Below are 23,919 nucleotides of genomic sequence, written 5' to 3' on the forward strand. Positions count from 1 at the left end.
GTTGGCCGACAGTCCATCTGGCCAGGCTTGAAGTTAAGTGTTTGTGGCCAGACCACAGCTGTTTTGGACTAATCAGCGTCCTGTGAGGAGCTACTGGCAGCTACGGCCATAGAGTAGATGTGGCAACAGCAAGAGAAGGGACTGTTCTTTGAAAACAACAATGGCGGCTCCTAAAGATCTCAGCATATATGCTGCAGTTGCATCACTTATATGACACTGAAGGGCAGTTATTCATTGAAAGAAGAACAAGTACCAGCCCCGACCGAAGGAAAAGTTGTTTTCACTGTTCTCCCAACTGGCTTTGGCAAGACTTTTGCTCTCTTACTACATCGTATGATCTGTTGATCTGACTGGTTGACGTTAGCCTGTGATAGACTGTGACAGACAGATGGTTCGTCGAATCACCTGCCAAGTATCTTTTCAAAGTGCCTCCTCTTTTCCAAACAGCGTCCATGGACAAATTCCCAGACGGCTCTGTGTAACAAACCATCTGCCGCATCAGGTCATGGCACGCCACCATGATCTGAAAATGAAACCCAAAGAGAATCACTGTGCCATTATGTTAATATCAGGGGTTAATCTTATCCTGTTACAGGTTGCCTGTCCCCGGGGAGATAGAACTGGAGGGAAAGGGGACTCAGGATAGAGGGCCCTCATGTGAGGAGAGCCCACAAAGATACTGGAATGAGTAGCCTTGGATGTGGGGAGGGGCTAGTAGAGAATGCCTATATACAGGGTTCAGGGTGTCATGCTGCGCCCCTGCCTGTCCCACTCAGGCCCCCTCACAAACTTAAAGTGATATGTTGCATTTATTTCCTCGTCAGTCTGTGGGTTTCAATGCCAATAAGTACCAATAAGATGTAAGATCAGTTCTACTTCTGCGATGTCTATACAGTTACAACTCCATTCCACAAAAATACTCCACAGCCCCCCTGCCTGATAAGACCTCTGTGTTACATTATACCAGACAGGACACTGTGCCAAGTTGCCTTCTCTGGAGTTCATGTTTTCCATCCTCCATTAGCTCACTGTGACTGCGCTAGGCTGCCGCGCTGTCAATTATTCACACTCCTTTTGTCTGAGTAGCCCTGATGCTCTGGCACTCGGAGTGCAAGTAGACAGCCTCTTTTCAGCTCCTGGCAGGCATCCGGCCTTCGTTGCCTGCTGACTGTCCAGGCCAACTAAGGGTGGATTTCTTACTTTGTTACACTTTGAGTGACCTGCAAAGTACTTCTTTGTTTTGTTCACACTGAACTTGTAACTTTGTTGTTGGTGTTTCCACCTGCAAGGGAGGAAAGTGTTCACTCAAACACAGTACAGTCATGAAGGTCTTTCAATACATGCCAGTTTTTAAAAATTAACAAAAGTATTGGATATTTTGTCTGTTGAGAAACTTTGTAACAAGCACATTTATTCCTTTGTTTCTTCTGCCTTCAGGTTACTTTTCCTTCACCATGACTTCTGGCCTCGTCAGTTGCTGGGGAAGTTTGAACTTGTTGTAAGAGATTTAACGTTCTGCCAGACCTGAACTATAGCAACGGTTCAGCCAGAAATGTCTCCACTGCTCTCCGCCACTTCCCATTCAGCACGGAGTACTTCGATGTGTCCAGGGACCTTCTGACAGCGCTCCCCTGCGGCTCCTTTGGGGCATTTTGGGGTCTGAAGTGCTGGAGAGAGAATAACATGATTCCTGTGGAAGGCAGAACTTTCATCAACTTCCAAGGGGTACAGAGGCTGAAGCAGCTCTGTCCTGAGGGAGTCTTCTCTTTGGCAGTGGACTTCCTCACAGTACTTGTCCTAGAACTGCTCTGCCTCGCCGTTCTGCAGAGCAGTACTTTTGGAAACCACCTTGTCCAGCATGTCAAGTCCAGGCCTACTGTGATAATAATGAGCCAGTCACTTGTATGACAGGATAATGAAGGGATTGATAATCACCACTTCTTTTTCACACTCCAGAACTGCTCTTTGATATTTTTAGCCCTTTGATTATTATTACAAATAGCAGATCTCTATTTCGTTTTGTAGAGGACTCATTACTGCTGAGATAATAGATATAATTTTAAATCAACCATGGGTGGCAGACTTTTCCTTCACACTGCAATCAGCACAGCAGACTGGTCAGAGAGTCCTGCCACTACATCATGCAGTAGTTCAGGGAAAAGGGTTGCTTTCAGCACAATACAGATGGGCGATGGCGACAGCAGCTTTAATACCTTCTCTTTCCCCCCAGGCGCCATGCTGGAGAAAATCTGGGTTCTGGATACAGACAAGAGCAGCTTGGTCTGGTTCATCAAAGGCTGCAGCATCATGGACGGGAACACTTTATGGTAAAGGCACACGAATGATCATGAATTCATGAGCAACTCAAATAAAGTGGTGAACCATCAACACTGATGAGTTACACATGATTAATCGTGGCATGAAATTAGATGTATTAAGGATTAATGGTTTGGCAAAATGATACTACGGTCGCAGAGTTTACACAAAATGCCCTGCAGATGCATCAGTTCTTCAATGTGTTTCACTCACAACACTCAAACTTAATAAGGCACTGAAACAGCAACAGTATGTTGAGTTTAGGTTACGAGCTAAGGACTGTCAAAAAATACAAATAATAAAAGAAAATACTTTCTGCTGCTAGAGGCCTGTCCCTTTAACAGCAGAGTTACCAGTGAAGAAGAATTGAGCATCATCAATAACTCAAAGAAATCACGATGATTGAAACACCCTACTTGTTGCATTCAGGTTAGTTAAGTCCTCCATGACATACTATTGATTTCTGCTGACTTACTTCATGCTTTTCACGCTTGGAGCTGTGATAATTAATGTACCCTTGCCATAAAGTACTTCCAAAACCCCAGAAAGCACCAAAGGCCCAGCAGAGGAGTACTTCCTGTGCCAGCTGAGGAAGTTCAACCTGCCTCAGGAGCTGCTGCTCCAGTTCTACACTGCAATAATCCAGCCTGTTCTCTGCTCGTCCATCACTGTCTGGTTTGGATCGGCCACCAAGCAATAGACTGTAATGGACAGTCAGAGAAAACCATCAGTGCCGACCTGCCCTCCAGTCAGGACTTACACAGGTCCAATCAGGAAAGAGGCAGGAAGCATCACTGCAGACCCATCACACCCTGAACACAACTCATTTGAAACTTCTCCCTTCAGGAAGGTGCTGCAGAGGTCTGCACACCAAAACCAACACACAGGAGCAGTTTCTTCCCACAGGCCATCACTCCGATGAACAGTTCAATCAGTCATACAGTGCTAATAACCCTCTAACACCAGAACATCCAACAAATGATATACAGTTTAAAATGCACACTGTGCTGTAACAGGGACAGATCATCCATCACTGTCAAATATAAACCCTGCATGCTCCATATACTGTATACAAACATGTCTACATGCATATACTGGACAGAAATATGCACTTCATGTGTGTAATCTATGACATTAATCATTCAACATTTATTCCAGCAGTCTTTGCACTGTGCACCCTTGCAAATCATATTCTTGATTACAATTTACAGAGACAGTTCCACATGTACAGTGTTTACTTTTGCTTTTCTAAATACTGAATGAGATTACCCATCTCTGTCCAGCTTTGTTGTCCTTGTTTTAGCTGTATCATGCATCGATCCAAGATGAAGCCAAGCAAGGCGTCACAATTCAGCCGCTAACTTACGGGACCGTTCACCTGGAGAGCTTCAGGATGGCAGATGCACAATTCTCCACACAGCCAAGTTGACTTTAACTTCGCAACATGACATCATGTGATCCTGTGTATCCTGGTGTATTTGTGCTAAATGTTTCTCAGATTTTGCGTTTGCGTTTCAACCTCTGTCTTTCCATTGCCTTCCATTAAGACAAACACATGTTGTAGATTCAAAATTTATTCTTTTAATAATACATACACGTTATTTAGGATGTACAACAGAAGACAAGGATCAATAGTGAAGGAGTTGTTCAGACTTCACTCAGAGAGCTGATCAGCCAGTGACGAGGGTTGAATTAGCAGCAGGCCCGTGGACTCATTTACTTCAGCCAGATGTGTTTGTCCCCGACGTCTGCATTGTAACCAGGGGCGTACTTCTTCCCAGGAAGCTAGAAGGCCAAAAAAAAGACAATTAGAGTAAAAGGAGACAGACTGAACTCTGAAAACAACAGAACCACATAGCATGTTGGACAAGCATAATTAAGTGAAGCACTGTACATAGCAGAGGTATCACTTTGTGTTTAAATTTACTGGTTCTAATTAAAATAGCTCAATGCATCTAATCAAGGTTACTGAGCTAAATCTGATGCTTTCACACTCAATATAAAGGCATTTATTCTGAAGTAATGCAGGGAAGTTATCTGTTTAATCAGTTTAATCTTGGGAATAAGAAGAACTAAAATCAACCATTTACTTGTTACAACTTGAAATGAAATATCTTTATCTTTTTTCACTGTTGAGCGATATTTTCTCCTGAAATGGGAGCTGCAATACATCAGTGTTACAAACGTCCTTCCATGACTTTACTTTGTCAAGTCTAATGTGCTGAGGGAGATTACGCCGCCACGTGCCACAGTTCTCGTTCTCTCCACTGAGAGCCGAGCTCAGAACTAAATGTCAGGTCACAGCCTCCTGTAGCATTACGCAGCCTCGTTTTTGCAGCAGGGGGAGACAAAAAAAAAAGTCTCCAGTCAATAAACAGAAAAGGTCACACCCAAATGTTTCGCTGAAAGACTGATGATACCAAAAGTCTCGCAGAATATTCCACATTTGGTATTTGCCTTCTTGTAACTACGAGCCGTTCAATATTTCAGTGAAAGAAAATGAGTTGCGGCGTGCCTACAGCACAGCGCAGGCGTCACATGGCAAAGAGAACGGCGAGGATTTAGACATAGGCAGGGCTCAATATGGTTTTGTCGCTTTCAATAAGGTGCTCTTCACAAGACTTATCCTCAGATAATAACAAAGCATTGAAACAAAAAGGCAACCGCCGCTCCTTCAACACAGCTAATTAATGTTGCCAGCCAACAGCATCCAGCGTCTCATTAGGTGTCGCCACCTGATCTGCAGGATTAGTAGAACGATCATTCCACACAGGTGTATGTGCAGAGCGCTTGGGAGCAGAGCGGGGGTGCGTCGAAAAGTTCACATTTGTTGATGTTTGAGATCTGCTGATCCAAGCAGCGCTGTCCTTCAAATCGCTGTTGAATGCTGCTTGACTGAAGGATGGATTAAAAGATTAATTTGCTGAATTTCCTAAACCGTGCAGTAACGGATCAGCCTCGCGAGATGAGACCAGATGAAAAAATATATATATCAGCATGCAGATTCAGGTACCAGGTTCTCACCAAGATACTGTAGCAAACTACTTCTTGCACCATTAGCATACTAACTATCAAATGGAAAATGCCTGCCTCAGTATATCTTGGTTGCATCTTTTTATTGACCAAATTCAAAAGGTACCTGTGGAGTTTTCTGATTCACAAACAAAGCTGTGGCTACACTCAGTGCTCCAATCCAAAATGCTCTGTGTGGGTCCCTGAAGCCAGACAAACACGCTGTCTTCCTCAAAACACACCCATGTTTGCTATCGAACTGTTTTTACTCGCCTTCGTGGGCACGTTGACGTGTTTCTCTGCGCATCACTGCCACCGACTGTCCCTCAGTGGAACAGCATGGAAGCAGCAGCAGCAATGTGTGCTGCGTCATGCGCACCTGCGTCCTCGCGTGCACCCCACCGCCACAAACAAACGGGGGCTTGCTCGTAAAGACTTGGCTCCATCTCACGGTAAGCAGTAAATGTCCACAGGGGGTACGTTCAGCATAAAAATAATAACACTGCCACTGATGGGACACCACACAAAACCCAAATTAAAAGGACAACCGTTAAAGCAAAGCTGTGATGCAGGCCATATTTTCCGGATGCAGTGTTTCCCAGTTAGAAATATATATGTCGTTGGACAGGCTTTAATAATTCTAATGCAAGTCAATCACACAGGGTTTTCATTCTGTCCATTGCTGTTCTGTTCAGCTGTCTAACATGAAATATGTGCAACCTTATCTCTACATACCGATTTATAGGCATAGTATTTTTCATCGTACTCGTGGGCCCCGATGGTTATCTCTGGCAGGAACTTCGGTATGTGGGTCAGGGTTGCCACCCGCTGTTTGTCTTCCACCCTGTGAAACACGGAGAAAAAGACAAAAAAAAAAAGACAGCTTATGGCGAAGTGTTGAAAACCTGCATGTCGGCGCTCGCACACAACAGTCAAACAGAACAAATCTGCATTTTCAGTTCTCCACATGATTCATTTCAGGTGCTTTGCATATTTATCTATAATGAGCAGGAACAACAGAGGCAGAGGTTGTGATATGTTGGTACGAATCTGACTTCCTCTGTGTCATTTGCATTTCAATGAGGAAACGTAGTACGCTAATCAAGAACTCACAGCATCCGCATGTGGTGGTAGGTGACGTCATCCTGTTCCAGCCACGGCCCTTTGTCAAACTTCAAATACTCAATGTCTTCTGCCACCTGTGGACAGCACACAATAAATAAGCTGCCTGTCCACTCAAATAGTGGACTTTAGGTGCTGCTGCCCACTATAGTCTTACCCGTTCAACATCTTGGGCTTGGGCGGCATCATAAGCCAGCAGTTCTGATGTTTTGCTAAAAGAAAAACACACACAGCTTCGTTTAAGCAAACACTTAAGATTTGGAAAGAAAGATATCCACACACTGGCTCGGAGTTTTAATGTTTTAATCCTCACCTGATTTGGGGCATGAAAGACTTCTTGTAGCAATCCTCGATGGCCTTGAGATAAGTCAGGGGCACATTCTGAAGATAGGACTGAGAATAAAGAGATTCCATTTTAACAAGTCAGTCACATGAAGCTTAAAGAGCCTGATTAAACTGCCCACATTACACCATCAACGTTTTATTTGGGATCAGCATATCCAGCCCTCTGATGTCTCTTCCTGCTCCGCTGTTGCAGCGGAAGAGGGAAGATTACGCCCTCCACTCAGAGTTAATGAGTGAGGCTGAAATGTGTTGACAGGATCCCAGGATCCAGGTGAGTGTGATTCGCTACCTTGCCGCTCTGTTTCAGCTTCTTCTGAACCTCCTCAGCTGGCATGTCAACATAGATGGCGAGGTGCGGCGGCAGGAACTCGCAGATGCTGATGTCTTTGATCTCATTGTAGTGCTGCACACCTGCAAGCCACGGGACATTTGTTTACCAAATGTGTAATGTGTGAACTGCAATTTGTTTTTGCAGTACGCACAATATCCAAATTCTACATTTCTTTTTAGCAGCTGATCTAACTGAAACCAAACGAGATGAAAGCAGGACTGAATTATATACTTTGTATATTTGAGCCTACTGAAATAAAGAAAATGACTTTTAATGGCTGTGTGTTATAGTTCAGTGGGTTGTTGTTAGTGACGCTGAGTACTCACACTCCTTCCTGATGTAGCCCTCTTTGAACATGGCCTCCAGGAAGACCATGTCACTGAAGGGGGAACGCTCCAGGACCACTCCCTGGCCTTAAACGCAGAAGATCAGTATGTAGATGAGTTATTCTGTTACTTTCCTCCCATTCTCCAAATGTTATTACTATGATCAATCTACTGACATCACAAAAACTGCAGACTTGATTGTATACAATCACAAACATGATATTCAACATATGTACGAATCCACTGCCTGCCATGCATATGACCTAACAGGAGAGCGCTGCGTGTTCGAGGTCTGGCCCCCTACCTGTGGTGAGCAGGTGTTCGATGGCGTCAGCGTAGTGAAGCAGCCTCATGGTGTACATCCACAGCTGCAGTCTGTAGCTGTTTCCGTCGGCAGCTTTGGGGTCTGTGTAGAACTTCTCCAGGCTGCACATCCCGTTGAAGTCGACAGGAAGTGGCTCCTTCTCGTTGGTCATCTTGTCCAAGTAGAAAGTGTCAGGCTCGGGCATGTAGAGCATCCCTGTGCATATAGAATTAGAAGATCTTGTTTTCTAGATTATAGCAGATGAATCAGTATTACTGTATATGTTTTTGAGGGGAAGAGCCAGAGACATGTCTGAGGTCATTTAGCCAGTCTTGTTTTAACTTATTTTTCAACAATGAAATGCCCCACTCAGTATGTATGTAGCAGGTAGTATGGATTTTGTAACTCTAGTACTAGCCTCAGAAATGTCAGTCAGTCATTTTAGCCTCATTTTAGTCATCCACTGCATAACTTTAAACCTGAGGGAATCACTGAGATCGTTACCCAGCCTGTCAGCCAGCTTCTGGGCCATTGCTCCTTTCCCTGAGGCCAAGTTGCCATCCACGGAGATGATTTTGCTGTACTGGTTCAACCGTGGCGTCGTCCTCTCACCGAGTGCGTAGGCCCACCAGCCATACCGTAGGCTTCTCACGGAGCTTGTGTGAACGCCTGCCTGCATGACACACACACACACACACACACACACACACACACAAATCTTTAAATGATAACAGGCCAGAGCCAGATAAATTCCCCAGTGGGCCCGAGGAGACAAATGAGCTGTCGGCCCATATTGTGAGTATATATCAGGGCTGAACGATATTAGATAGAGAGAACAAAAGAAAAATTCATATTGCGATTATTAAGTCAGATATATTGGTCCAAATGAATTAAATAACCAAGCTAGAAAGAAGGAAGTTAGTTTGTCAACTCAAATTTGTTAAACAAAATGCACTATGTAAAAATCATTTCAACCGATGTATTACAGGTATTAAAACTAGAGATGACACAAGCCCCCTGTACAAGTACAAGGTCCTGACTATTTCAGTTGTTTATGTGTTCTAGTGGTACACAAGAATTGCAATTAATGACAAATACTACAAAGAAACTGCCACACCAACAACCTGGGGCCCAGTGCTCAGGTGGTAATCCAGCCTTGACACAGACTATGACATAAACATGTTAATGGATGTTATCTTACTATTCTCTCCTTGTAACAACTGACCTGGAGTGAAAACAGTGAGCCATATGCATTACAGCTCAGTGACAATGTAAAGAGGAACAACAACAGGCAGTGGTACCAAACGACTTGTGAGACAGACCTTTACAGTACACTGTCCAGTAGCTGCTTTCCCAGGTGCATCTATCTTAAACTAGTGCAGTGCAACAGTAGTTGATGCCGTTGACTTGTTGTGCTGCAATGAGAGAGGTGTTGCTAATGGTTAATCCATCATGTTTCACGTATATGCTCCCCCCCGAAGGTTTGCATATACGTGACCGAATCACGGAGTGTTGAGGTAAGAAACGAGAATAACGACAGCTGTAAACCGTTGCGGTGTTTTGGTTGAAACCCTGCATTTGGAAACATCGGGACTGGCTCAACCGAATGACATACCATTTATTAGCTTCAACAGTGGGATGCCGACCTGCCTGGATAAGGAGGTCATTTAACTTATGCCTCCACGCAAATATTTTCAAATTTGCTGTACTGCCAACTTGTTTTATTGACCCACTTAGCTCTCGACTGCAAGCATCATCTGCAAACCAGGAGGTAGCATGTTCACGACCGGCTGTGATGCTAGCTGCTAGGACGCTAGTTAGCAAAGTTAGCTTGCCCTTGTAAACTTGAGACATTTTGCAGGACAGAGAAGAGTCAGTGTCTGCACGTTCCCCATCTTTACCTTCTGCACAATGTTCACCGATTTAAAAGCAGTTGCTCCCGATGGGATGACCAGCCGGATCACCCTCAGGGCCATGATTAACTGTCCTCCAAAGACCCTCCGATCTGACCCGAAAAATCACCGCAGCCCAGCGACTGAATAATACGTCAGAGGAAGTAAGGGCCTTTGCGTAGGGTTGTCTCATACATTGTACGTTTAAGTATGTCTAACTGTTGCCTGAATATATTGCGTTTTTTATAAAGTGAATGAAAAAAAAACATCCGCACCCTCAAATCTGTGCAAATAGAGGGCTTTCTGTCAGAGACCTCTTTTCATTCAGTTGTATAGTTTTCAGTTGACTCCAGCGCATCAGATAAGTCTGATATCGGGTGAGCGTGTTTTTCTCTCTTTTTTCGACCAATTAACAGTTTAAATAGCAAAAATGAAAATGAATGATTATAGTTCACAAAAAACAATTTTGATAAAAAAAAAATAAAATAAAGACATCCTGCAGGAGTCTAATAAATCATTGTCTTGCCTATAAGATGTAAGAAAATACTAAAAAAAAAAAAAAAAAAAAAAAGTCATCTGGCTTATAATGAATTGAATGAATGAATAACTAATCATTCTTGCAATTAACTGTTATCTTTACCTTTAATAAAGCTCCACTGGAGCCACAACATTGGCCTATATACACGCCTGGTGTGTATGTCTGTCCTCTGACCAGCAGGTGGCAGTGTTGATTTATTTTAAACAGCCCTGTCTCACCAATCATGTCAGAAAATGCTACCGCTGTTTATTCACCAAGAAACAACAAAAAATTCTACTGCAATGTGACCATATGCAGTGAAAAAGTCGGTGGCTCAGTGTGCTTCCCTCAAGAAATGTAAATGACCATAACAATAAACTGACCGCCAGACAAGAGACATTTCAAAAAGGTGCTGCTTTGATAAAGGAATAAATATCTGAGCAATTTTGTATTTGATGCATGGATTTAAATCACATCACTCTGCCAGAAACAAACACAGTCAGTGTGTGATAGTGGTGATGGCCCCATATGCCCATGTTTGTGGAACCAGCAGCATGAGCTCAGTTTCTACCCTGAAATCAGCATCACATCAAAGGGAAAATTATAAATGTACAGTAGTTATTTGACAAATGTTTCTGATTCAAGATGAAAATATTTTTCCGATGTTAGGATTCTTCATGATTCGGAATAGAATTTACATAATGTGGGTCGAAGCAATGCTTGACATCCCATTGTGTCTTTGTAGTACAGTAATGACTCACCAACAGGACAGGTGTAGTAAACAGGTGTGGCAGAGGTGCTGTGGATTAAACCATCAAAAGAAAGCTGTTATTGTGACATTGGTTTACGGAGAATGACACCAAAACAAATGACTATACCTCATTCTCTTCGTCTCTTCAGTGGTTTCACACTGACTATACTCACCAGTACGCAGTCACCTTCTGTTTCGGTTACACTCATCTCTTCCTGCCCTTGCACTTTCCCCTACAGCTACAGGCTTCCTACATTCACACATGAATTCTCAAGATTTTATCTGACACCTCCAGCCTGTCAGCATACAAGTGTGACTCACTGGCTGTTTCCTCTGTAGGCAAGGAAACCACCAATGTAAACAAGTCTGACGGTCAGCTACACAGCTTCATATTTCATAGACGGTTCAGTCTGAGCTCTACAGTGTTTCAGCTTTGCACAGTCAAGTCTGTTCAGACGCACTCACTGAAAGATTTCAGTTGAATTCAGTTAGTGCTGACACTGCCCACGACACCAACAATAACCTTCTACTGTTTGCATCTGTTTTCCAGCTTTTACTCTAACCTCTCTTCCTCCATAGATTTTGTCAAATGCACAGCTTGGATGGAGCATCATGTTTTAGTTGTCAGCCATTTTCACGATGCAGACTAGTTGCACCTCTGGAAGTGCACATCTAAAGCCTCAGCAGTGCCCCCGAGAGGCTACAATGTTTATTACAGCCTGCAAGATTATTCATGCACCCTTAAGCAAGCATTAACATCAGTGGGGTTACACTGTTTTCGGAGGTTGGAGCTAGAGAAAAGGTCATGGCATGACCAACCATGGCTCAAAATGCAATTGGGTCAATTTTGTATCAACACGATACGGCAATGTTTTTGATGATCTGCAAAGTTGTGTTCATCCAAAATGTATCTGCAAAATGTTCCCTGGTAGCATTTTTTGTTAGTTTTGCCACAATATTAAAGTATGATTCACCAAAGGGTTGGGTTTTGGAAAAGTTTGCGGTCTTTTTTGGACAGGATGTGTTTTCTTTTAAAATATTTAACCAGAACCGCAAATTCCCTCAACCTTAACCAAAGTGTGTCTGTTGTCAAAGCCCAGCACTTTGTACCAACCACCTCTGCTGCTCCTGTGCAGTGCGAGAACACAGCTGTTTGTGTCCTGGACTAACTTTGAACATTGAAAGTAATCCACACAGGAATTATGTTTTCCCTAAAACATTATTAGGCAAATACACTACAAACTAGTATCTAAACATATGTTTTAGCATGCAGGGTTCCATGGGGGTCATCATAATAAAGGATTATCCTCTATGAAGTTGAATACACTCAGCAAATTTCATGCATTGTGATATCTTTTGTGCAAGAAGTTTCAACCTGATGTTGACTCCAGAGGGAAGCTCAGTGGCTCACCAAGAACACTACGATTCATGCACAGCTCGTTTCAGACCGACAGATGTTTTTGTCAGCAAAGTTTGAATGTCTTTTTTAATCCCAGTTCCACTGATTAAAAAAAGAACTGGCGATAGTTTACTCTAACGTGTGGGAAAAAGGGGCAATACACTGAGGGAAAAGCCTGCAAGCAACAGATCTTTGCAGCCAACGTTGAGAGATGAATTCATTCAACACACACGCACACACTCATACACACAGTTACAGTACGGTACCAACACTTTCCTGTGGACACATCCTGCCACACAAAGACACACACACACACACACACACAGACACACACACACACAGGAACCAGAGTAATTAGTCAACAGTAAAACAACAATACTCCACATTCAGGTCTCACGGCTGAAGCCCTGTGAGGCCAGCTGAGGGGTTTGGCAAATCTATCTCTGCCAAATTTCCCCTGGTTTTACAGCAGTTTTTATTTCACTCCTCTGCAGTTTGGACTGGCTTTAACAGCAGCAGCAGGGAGGAGGCTCGCCTGCGTTGTTTACCATAAATACAACTCAAAAGCATGGCAACCAGCACGGTAGCGTGTATTTTCTGCTGTACACCTGCCTTAAAACATGCAAAGAAGCCCACTGCAACAGTAGCATGAACATGAAAAAACCCAACATTCAGACAGTAAATGTATCACTGTTGCTTTTCACACCGTGTTGTGGGTGCAACCTGTGCTCCAGTGTTTGTACTGCGCTTTGTATCCGCATCTCACAACTGGAAAATAACGACCAAATGCCACCAAAATGTCAGCACGCCGATGAAAATCTCTTTGGCTGGCTTTAAAGTGTAGCTTTGACTGACGCTGTGGTTCCACACTGTGTTGCACAGCTTTCAAAGCAAAACGATACGACAACACTTCTTTGAAATACAGTTCACATCGAACATTTGAGAATTCAAATCTGAGACTGGCAGCAGTGTTTTTAAAGCAACTGCTTGACTGACACCTGTTGGCTCGCACCTCGGACCGTTTCCTGTCGGATCATTTCTTGACTGCACTGTCAGTGTTGGAACATGTGATGTTACATAAAGTCTTTTGTGTGAAACGACCGCAGGCAGGGCGCTCAATGTGAAACCATTTTCCAGAGTTTTGCAATCCACCTGGTCTAACAGTATGTTGTTTCTTTGTGTCACATTTTGCAAATCTTTGATATCTGAGGTACATCGACTACAGCTGGAAAAAAATATCTGATTAATCCTTTAGTCCACTAACAGAAAATGACTAGCTGCTGTTTTCATGAGTTTAAGTGACTTATCAAGCAATGTGAAACCAGCTTCTCAGTTTCACACATTTACTGTTTGCCATCGTCTTTACCACAAGCTGAATATTTTTAAAGACTAACTAATCAAAGAAAAAAGCAAATAGATCAATAATGAAAATTAGGTATCCAAAATGAATCAAAAGAGACAGCTGGAGGAGTATATACGCACGTATACAGTATGTCGCTCTGTCAGTCTGCCTGTGATCATGATGCTATCACATGTTACCAATCATCCTGTTTACCTGTGGAATGATCCAAACAGGTGTTTTTGGAGCGTTCCACATCTTTCCCAGTCTTTAGTTGCTCCTGTCCCAACTTGTTTCAAACAAATTCAGAAGAAGCAGATATTTACAATGAAGTTGATGATGTCGAACATGAAATATATTGTCATTGTGCTGTTTTTAATTGAGCACATGTCAGAAAGTTTTTATTTATGTTTTACACAGCGTCTCAGCTGTTTCAGAGTCAGGGTGTGCAACCCGTTTGCGTTGTTGCATGTGTAGATGTGATGGCGCTCAGATTCTTTGTCATCACATCGCATGTCACATTTCTGTCAGTGTTGGCTGTCAATGCAAAATATTTCCACTGATGATACAGTGTCTGTAACGAGAATGACTCTCTCTTGCTGCTTTTAAAAGATGGTGATGATGATTCCACAGTATATGCTTCAGCAAGTACAGTAGAGGAGTTAAATGAGGTGTTAAATAAAGAACTAATGCTTATTAAGGAATGGGCTACAGGAAATAAATTAAAGTTGCTGGTATTAATTATTGATGACAAAATGTTGTGGAACAGTTACATTAATCAGAGGGTGACAAAGATGGGCAGAGGCATGGCAGTAGTAAAACATTGTAAGAAATTTATACCAAACTACTTAATCAAACAACTAATTCAGACACTAGTTCTATCACATTTAGAGTACGGTGCTGTCATCTGGTCAAATACAACACAAAGTAATCTGCACAAATTACAAGTGGCGCAAAGTAAAGCTGCTCGTATAGCTCTGAATTGTCCATATAGAACTAGTAGCACAACAATGCATAATCAACTATTTTGGTTAAATGTCAAAAGTAAATTACACTGTTTGCTTGTATCTTTCATAAAGAATGTTATTGTGTATAAAATCCCTGAGGTACTCTATAATAAATTGACATTCTTTTCTGATCGACATCAGTATTGTACTAGGCAGGTGTTAGAGGGGAGATTTAGGCTGCCTCAGTGCAGAACAAATTTGATAAAAGGAACGGTGCACTATAGGGCAATGCGGCCATGGAACTTATTACCAAGTTTTTTAATTTCAAGTAGTAATAGGAGCTGCTTTAAAAAAAGGTTAAAAATGTACTTATTTACATATGGGATACCTTGAAGGAACTGCTCACTGCTGATGTGAGCTTTTCTGATTAGTTGAGTTATCGCGTGAGCGGAGAGTTTTGCTTTTTGTTTGTACCTTTCTTTTCCTTTTTTCCTAGTGCTGTGTTTATTTCTATGAAATCAAGAATTAAATAACAGAGCTACTTGCATGAAAGGATTGTTGGTATGAATGTATGGAGTGTATTGTCTGTAATTTTATGTTTCAGATGAAAATATTGTTTGAGAATGTAACGTGAGGACCCCAGGAAGAATAGCTACTGCATATTGTGGTATCTAACGGAGGATCCAAACAAACAAACAAACAAACTTCTGGCTAAAGAAGCACAAACTCGATGTATATTCTGCAGTTTACAGTGCAGCACTTGGTTACAATGAGGGGGTGATTGAGTTCTTGGTAAGACATTTAGAAAGTGAATGCTCATGCTTCACCATCAGTTTTCACCACTGGCCCAGGATCATGATCTTCCCACAGTGTTTGCTAGCAGCCAAGGTCAAACCACGTACAGGACACAGGGTGAAGACCCCTGATTCTAAGTGTACTTGTGTTATGTACTTCCTGTAAAGGCTGCTGCCCCGGTGACACAATGTCGTCCTCAAAAAAGTACAACTCTGCTCTCCTTTTTTTTTCTGACAGTGTGGTCTCTCCCTCTGGCTGCCCACCAAACACACAGTAACTTCCATACCTAACTAATAACGTCACGCTTGAAACTATCTGACCACACAAGCGCAAACGAACAGAAATCCTGACACTCACAGGGCGCTTTATACGACCCGGTGTTCATTTTAATGGAGCTGCGGTTGAGTGTATAATGGATCTCAGTTACATCTCACTGTGTTAAAGACTGCCCTCCTGTCCTTCACACGCGATTCTTCCCTTCCCAGAGGGCAGCAGTCCTGCTTCTTGTCAGGCCTCCGCCTGTTTGAAAAGGACTCTGCAGTCTGATGGCCAACAGAATATCAGAGCTGTCTGCTTTTCCACCAGTTTCTTCAACTGCAGCATGCAGCCTTATGGAGACACACTCCCACCTCCGAAACAAATACACTGACGGAGCTCGAGAGACGGAAAAGAAAACGCTCGTTAGTATGTGTTATGGCAAATCTGATCATTTTCATCTAATATAAATAATAACTCAATATCTGATAATCATTCTGAAGTAGACTCTCTATGACGCAAAATGTCCTGTTCCACACTTCCTTCAGGAAAGGTCTGCTGCTCAAAATCAAGTCTAAAGTATCAGACAGCATCTGATAATTCCTTCCTAGTAAGCCACAGTCATATGTTATCCTCTATTTATGACTCTGGGTCTGAAAAGTATGGTTGAGTTTATCATAATTATAATTTATAAGTCGTACAATTGATTTTCATAGCAAGCCATCATTATCCCCTTTAATCATTATGACTTTGACTTCTAATTATGTCAAATGAAAATATGTGTTTTTGTCGCTGATGGTTCTTTACAAACATAATCGTTTACAGGTGGGAATACTGAGCTTGACTTCGCTCAGAGCAAAGGAGGGAATTACTCACAGAACGTTTCTAACACATACCTGAGAGGCTCAATCCTTCACTTTCAAAGTCTCAGTGTGCTTATCTGGACATACTGAACTCTTCAAATAATCAAATCAAAACAGAGAGTTGTGATAAGTTTGAGGGAAGTTATGGGCGGAGGACAGTAAAAGGCGGTGAGGTCGCTGCTGTGCTGAACATTGCTCTGAGGCTGGTGTGAAATAAAGACATTGAGCCTGGTGTTGATGGCCACTCACCGGTGGCTGTCACACAGGAATGCCATGGTCCAAATAAACAAGCACACAAAGTGGGTTAAATGCATGGGAACGGTTGCACGGCGCTCACCAGCAACCGCACGCCAGATTCTGTGGTGCGGCAGCTGCCGTGCTCACATTTCCCATTTCCCTCAGTGCTTGGCTGCTTGTTATCCTGCTCAGCGTGGGGGTCTCTGTCGCTGCACGCAGCCAGGCTGGCCTTAACTAGTCTAAATTCATCTGTTGCACAAAGCTGTCTGGTTCCTAAGCATCTTAAACTGGACTGATTTGAATTCAGGGTGGGGTGGGACTTCTTTAACACACAATACTCCACAAAGTCACAGCAAAAATGGCTGATCGATGTCCTCACTGCTGCCTGTCAAAACTCTTTCCCTTCTCATGACTCAATCCACAACATGGTGAGAAAACCAGAGCCACGTTTTGTGATTTGGTGCCGCTGATTGTTACCATGGAAACACAGCTCTTAGGTTTGAGCTCATATGGGTGGCAAACTTTTAAGGCTTAAAGGAAGCAAGTTTTCGTTTTTGTGACTCTATCTGACCTTCATGTGCCTCATCTAAAGTGAGGGCTGGCTTAGAACGACGCCCGGCCTCACGCTACAGACCAGACTCACATCTCTCTGTGGAAGCCGAGGCATTCTGACCACTGTGTCAGTGGGAAGAGGCTCGATTTCCACCACCTTGGCCTCAGCATGTGTCCTGATCAGGAGCTGACTGTTTGTGGAGTTTGCAGCTGCGGAGAGATTATGACTTGGACACAAGCTTTTTATCTTTAATAATATTATATTTAATATTGCAGGCTTTTCCCTCTGTGTATCGCCCCCTACTATGATTATATAGACCACAACACTGGTGATGAATGTGTGAATGATTAGTGGCATGCAAAGTGTGATGATGAAGACAGTTTAACAACCAACCCACCAACAAACAAGCAACATACATTTCCTTCAAGACAAGTCATGCACTCGACTACTCTAGCCTTTGTTTAGATGTTTGGCGCTTTAAAGTGTGTCGCTTTGTGTTTGTGCTACAGTTTTTCTGATGTTATTCAGATGTAAATGGACAAAACAACGGTGCATGTTTTGACAATAGTGAATAGTGTGTAAAGACAGCTGCTCACCAAAGACAGCAAAACAAAACACAAGCCTCCACAGACAGCAAATCAAATCATGCATTTAGAGCTGAAATAATTCAGCTGAGAAACAAAAGTGAAATAAAAAATGCATGTTGCCATTGCAGAAATAACGTGCGTGCAGTCAGGATTTTCTACAATGTCAGCCTGTTTTCTTTAGTGCCATCAAGGAAACAGAGTTGAGCATTTGAACCGGTGACAAACACCAAGCAGGGAATGTGAACATGACAGACAGCTGTTATGTGGAAGTGTGGCCAACATAAACACTGCTGTTTACAGAGGCAGCACAGGGAAAGTTTAGGGTGTGCATGGTCTCCATGGGAACTGTTGGCAAAGTAGCTGTCACTCCTTTGCGGTGAGGTGAGGTGATAAAAATCATCTGTGCAACAACCAGTGTCAAATGTCAGAAATCAAAACCTCGAATGATTAGGCAGAGGTGTTGTTCACAAATCAGAAGGTTTCCGGTTCGATCCCCGGCTCCTGCAGTCTCCGTGTTGACGTGCCCTTGGGCAAGCCTGCTGTTGGTGATATAGATGTGGTGGACATAAACAAAGCAGAAACACCTGTCTGTATAACAAAATGCAGATCAACAGCACCACAACCTGCAGTCTCCAAACCGATCGCATGGTTGAATCAACTTTCAAACAGCTTCAACTAAAACGGAACTTTTTCACCTTCCTGAAAGGAGGATTTAATACAGGACCTATCAGACAGCATTAGTTTGAACTAGGTGCACCTAATAAACTAGGAGCTGGCATACTCAGTGTATGTCTTAATTTTTTTGCCACTATGTCCTCATTGCTGCTTGTAACTACGTTATATTTTGTTATAAACCATTTATCAAATGTATATGGACACATTGTCATTTGAATAATCTTGCTCCCTGGCTGTCCTCCATGGTTTGAAGTAGACCCCTTAGTTCCAATAACTGTAAAGGGGAGACTTAATGCAGCAGCATACAGTGATAGTGTAGACAATAGTGTGCGATCAATGTTGTCGCTGCAGTTCGGGACATGAGCAGGAAAGTGCCCCTACGCACAAAGCCTGCTCCGAAAAGAAATGCTTAGGAATGCTTGCAGGAAACTCAAGCACATTGAAGACCCTGCAGCCAGGGTCCAAAATCTGGTGGAGGGCCTTCCCAGAGGAGTAGAGGCTGACAGCAGCGTATTCATGCCCATTGTTTTGGAACAAGATGCTAAATCACATATGGGTTTAATGTTTGCATAATATAATTTTGGCCATGTAATAAAGTATGTCTGAAATATGTGCATAGTGTGCAAGTTAAAAGCCCCCACTAATGTGAGGCTGTTTGACTTACCCCACACAGGGGCAAAACTTTGTGCCTGTTTATCTCCATCTTGTACGAAATCAGTTGCAGCTACTGTAGCGATCATTCTGGACATCATATTGCTTGCAGCTCTGAGCTGATTAATTAACGTGTCAAGAAGCTTTTAACTTAATCAATGAGAGTTCCTTGGATTTTGTTTGTGTTCCCTTATTAGTTTACAAGATATCATTGCTGTGTAAACATTAGTTCTTTCTCAATAGTGAATAAAGTGCATGGCTTCTGCACAGTATGAGATTAAGTATGATTACAACAGCATACAGTAAAATGGGCTGGTGGAAATGTCTCTATGAAGCCAGTTTGTAGCGGGTTCCAACAACAAGATAAGTGTGCATTATATATGATGGCAGTTATCAGAGAAAACATGTATATCATATTTCCAGCTGTGGGTAAAAAAAACAAGTATTTTCCACAACACATTGAGGATATTACAGAAGCGCACTCAGTCGACGATCACAAAGAGTCCAGTCCACCTTAAAACGCAGCTCTGTCAGACTGTACATACATGTTTCCTGAAAACGCCCCGTGCACCAGAGAGAAGAAACCAGCACTGACTCTGAATAATAGGAAGGCCGTGTTGTTTATCTAGAGGTGAGGGGTTGGACAGAGAGAGCCGCATTCTTCGCCAAAACTTTTCTAAGTCTCCCTGTCCTCCCCCCTCAAAGCAGCAGCAGTCAGCGGTGCCTCGGCCCCCTCTTCTGTGAAGCACCGACCAAGGTCAGCGGCAGTGGCCGCCCGCGGGAGTTGTCAACGCGGCACCAAACCTGCGCGGACCCCGGCTGCCTCCTCACATGTGACTTTGAACCGCTGGCTGAGTAAACGCCGGACCACCCGCCGTCGCTGTATGGATGGAAGAAGCCCCTCTAACGAAGGAGTGAATGAGCCACACAAACACTAGCCTAACGTCAAGTTGTGAGCATTAAGACGAAGTGACACCATGTTGGGAAACTCAGGGTGTTATGCTAACAAGAAGAGGAAGAAGCCTGTTCTCAAACAGTAAGACGTGTCAGAAACTGTTGGGCTGAAAACGGTTGTCTGACTTTTGACCTCTTCTCTCTACTTAAAGCGTTCAGACTGCAATATTTGAGGTTATTCTGAATATATGTGGAGTTGTGTTACATTTTGAAGTGAAAGTTACGTCGCCCGTTTTTCACTGTGGACGGTGAATGCACCAACCGAGAGCGCCTAACTTTGAGTTCACTGAAGTGCTGCAAGAGATGGTGGCCACTAACATCAGTTTGTAAGCCATGAAATCAAGCTAACTTAAGATATTTTTTAACTGACGTCGACTTTGTTTCATAAAAAGCAACAGAAAAAAGCAACAGATGACAGAATAAGGACGTAGTGCGGTTTTGTGTTCACGATCATGGTCTCTTCTGGTTTGGTTTCCACTTTTGTGGACTACCTTAAGAATGTGTCTAGCTTGGATCTGGCATGGATATCTTGGCCTCGCGCATTAATCACAATCAAGTCGGAGAGTCGGCTGCTGCTCTCACGCGATGCTCCGAGGAGGGCGGGGGGCGGGAGAGGCGAGGGCTCGTGGGCTCCGAGTATGTTATTGTAATCCGATCCGGCCTCGCGCTTCATGCTGCCCGTGTGATGTGTGCGCTGCAGCGGCTGCTGCTGTCTTCATCCTCCGTGTTTCGACTCATGTTTTTAAAGTTTGTTTCACCGCAGACCGGACCATACCATGTAGTTTGAAGTTCACAAATGTCGTAATATGTAATTAAGGAAAAGTAAAAAAAAATGGAAATCTTGCACTACAGAGATAAATTCGCATTTTACTTTCTTTATGTTACTTAATTATCAAAATGTACTGAAGGCCTCTTTTCAGTGTAGACTGATGCATTAACATACAAGCAGATGTTTTTAAAGTTGGAGCTTGTCCAGACTTAGTCTGACTGCTGCATTATGGTATCTTCTCTAAAATGCATTTATGTGAACTGATTGATGGTCTAGTTCATGAAATAAGTCATAAGTAAATATTGGATATTCATCATGTGACTCAAAGTTTCATATTTAAAAAGGAAGTTTCATACTCAAAGTTTCATACTTAAATATGAAACTTGACCAATAGTGAATAGTTACAGCTGACTTCTGTTAAGGCACATTTTCTCTCAGATGTAAACCAAAGATCTCGGCCTTGATCACAATCCAGAATTCAGGAATTGGCCCTGCTATTACTTTTGAATTGATTGGCATTTCTTTAATACAGGGATTAACGATAGACAACAAACCAAATCCAAGTAAGGTTTGTTTACACAAGTAATGTAAACGTATACCCGTTCTAACACTTTTAAAAACTGATAACAGTACTATCGTAAAATGATTTTAAACACACGTGCACTGAGTCAACAGAGTGTAGTGCTGCGTATAGCCTGCTTATAGTGATCTGGCAAGTTGCATATAGGCTGTTCCCAGTCTAAATCCCAAAATAAAAAGGTGGGCTGTGTGCAGACGTCTGTGTTTCTGATGATGTGGGACTGCGATGAGGACTGAAGTTTCCTGGACGGCCAGCTGGGCTCAGCTGCACAAAGGCACCATTGAGCCTGACTGTAAAAAGCTGTGGTCACTACACAGGGGCATTCCACGGCAGAGCTGGCCGTCCAAATTCTCTGTTTTATTACCCGGATGCCTTCTGTGTATGTTACCAATTTCCTTTGCCCTGCATCGCACTGTTATTAAAAGTACTCATTTAATGTATTCTGCGTAACGGTTTTTAGAAGAGATCAGGTTTTCCACTCAGCAACAATTTTTAGACAGTTTGTCAGCAAAATTGTTCTCATGCATTTTCTACCGAAACACTGCACTTAAGTTCCAGTGTCAAAAATGCACACTCACTTTCCAAACTGGTGAAAGTCATCTTGTGACGGGCCCACATTTGTACCCCATGTATAGTCTCCTTAATTCGCAACTAAACGAGATGAACTGACAGCGATCAATTGCTTAGCTTTTGCTATGTTGTCTTTGTGTATCTGCAGTGCAGCACTGCTGAATGCACAGTAATGACACAAAAAATTCATTTGAAACCTTCTTTTTATGTCCTTTATGTGCTGTTTTTCAGCAGTAGCAACATTTCTACAGGTTTCTGTGAAAGTATGGGTTCATTATAGTGTATAGAGCACATTAAAGCCCCCCTTTCTCTACCCATAGAGCACAGTGGTAATACGTGTGAATGTGTGCTTAGCACTGAGTAAGTGGATTAGTAAGTTATACACTTTACAGTGTGACCGTGCATTTGTATTAGCAAGCAATGGTGTCCTTAATAAGAAGGGATAATTTGTTTTTTAAAAGTATTTCTTGCACAGTAATCTAAAAGGGCTGCGAGACACTCTCGCAGGCAGACATGCTGATAAGAGGTTTGGCAGAACACCAAAACACTCCCTGTGAACAACAAAGTTGCCCTTTGTTCTTTGCCCTTTGTTTAATTTTCAAACACGAGTCCTTACAAACACCACTTCAAAGCTTTTTAACACTCTTATAGGAAAAATATCTCCAGTTATGATATATATACAGTATACATGAGCTTGAAATAAAACCTAAATGATGAGTATTCATAGCAAACAGCTGACAATAGAACTGTGCACCACTGTAGTTTGTTGTGTATGTTAAAGCTGTCTTAGAATATCAATTAATGTAGCTGAAAGTCAGACTTTTTAACTGAACTATTTCTCTGTCAGCCTAATATATCCTTATGTTTATCTGCATGGTGGAACAGGGTTAATCAAATGAGGCAGCTGTTGCTCAGGTGATAGAGATGATCGGTCATTCAAAGTAGGATTGGAGGCTTGCTCCCTGGCTATTCCTATCCATATGTTGAAGTGCCCTAAAGGAAGACACTGAACCCCAAATCTCTCCTGATGTGAGTGAGTATAGGGAAAAAGTTGTCGCTTTGTACAGAATCATCGGCCAGATGAATGCAATGTAAACGATGGCTCTTGCTGGGTTTTCGTGATTTTTACTCCTTCTAACAGATGGGATTTTTCTTGACAATAAAATAGAAGCAACCAGTGTGCCGTGCAACAGAAGAGGCTGCTTCCCAGAGTATTACTCAGACCAGAAATTACAGTCCAAACCAGTCCCAGAGCTTTTAAAAAAACTTTGGTGCAAACCTGACCTGAAGCCAGTGTTTGAAAGTTGGCTCGCAAGAGTTTGTGACTTGCTCCCTCCCAGAAGATGGTACGTTCAGTGGACTTCTCACTTCTCAGAGAAACTTCTGCATCCAATTCTCCACTGTATATCCACATGTTTCAAACAGTCTTCCACAGCCATAGTTTTTCCAGAATACACTACCTCAGTGTCACGCTATTGCCTCTGCATGGCTCTGAAGTTCCTCTGGATGTAGGAAATTGAGCAGAAAGTAAAAGAAAACCTAAAGTTTGGATTGATTGCAGAACGCTATGAGTGTTTAGTGAAAATTGCTCTTCTCTGTAGGATACTGTTGAATACAGCAACTTTTGTTGTAACCCATTCATCATGTCTGTTCTTGTACATTTATGTACAACATATGTTATTGAGTTCTCTATCCCCCCTCTGTGTGGAAAGCTCTTTGTAGGCTTGAGTACGCTTTCATAAACTGTCCTACTTCCAACTTTACAGTCTGTGTTTATCAGCAGCGAAACACGTGTACGAAAAGCACGTTTTTCATACTTTTGAGCCACC

At 42.7% G+C, this 23,919-nt stretch overlaps 2 protein-coding genes across 3 annotated transcripts in view; one reads left to right on the forward strand and one right to left on the reverse strand.

Moving 5' to 3' along the window:
* Window positions 1-3,877: 3,877 nt before the first annotated feature.
* On the reverse strand, window positions 3,878-9,816 carry ndufa10 (NADH:ubiquinone oxidoreductase subunit A10). The gene is made up of 10 exons (XM_041950657.1): window positions 9,658-9,816; window positions 8,261-8,429; window positions 7,757-7,972; window positions 7,453-7,539; window positions 7,085-7,206; window positions 6,764-6,843; window positions 6,608-6,662; window positions 6,442-6,527; window positions 6,064-6,172; window positions 3,878-4,101 (listed from the first exon to the last, which is right to left on the reverse strand). The coding sequence occupies exons 1-10, from the start codon at window positions 9,730-9,732 to the stop codon at window positions 4,033-4,035; spliced, it is 1,068 nt and encodes a 355-aa protein (XP_041806591.1). The 5' UTR covers window positions 9,733-9,816; the 3' UTR covers window positions 3,878-4,032.
* Window positions 9,817-19,797: 9,981 nt separating this feature from the next.
* Window positions 19,798-23,919, forward strand: part of LOC121615695 (aryl hydrocarbon receptor-like) — a 29,850-nt gene continuing 25,728 nt past the window's right edge. For both annotated transcript variants that reach the window (XM_041950042.1, XM_041950044.1), the window contains exon 1: window positions 19,798-20,253. In XM_041950042.1, coding sequence (XP_041805976.1) covers window positions 20,195-20,253 — 59 coding nt within the window. In that variant the 5' untranslated portion in view covers window positions 19,798-20,194. The remainder of the gene's footprint in view (window positions 20,254-23,919) is intronic.

The sequence above is a fragment of the Chelmon rostratus genome, chromosome 13 (genome assembly GCF_017976325.1).
Source record: "Chelmon rostratus isolate fCheRos1 chromosome 13, fCheRos1.pri, whole genome shotgun sequence".
Taxonomy (NCBI): domain Eukaryota; kingdom Metazoa; phylum Chordata; class Actinopteri; order Chaetodontiformes; family Chaetodontidae; genus Chelmon; species Chelmon rostratus.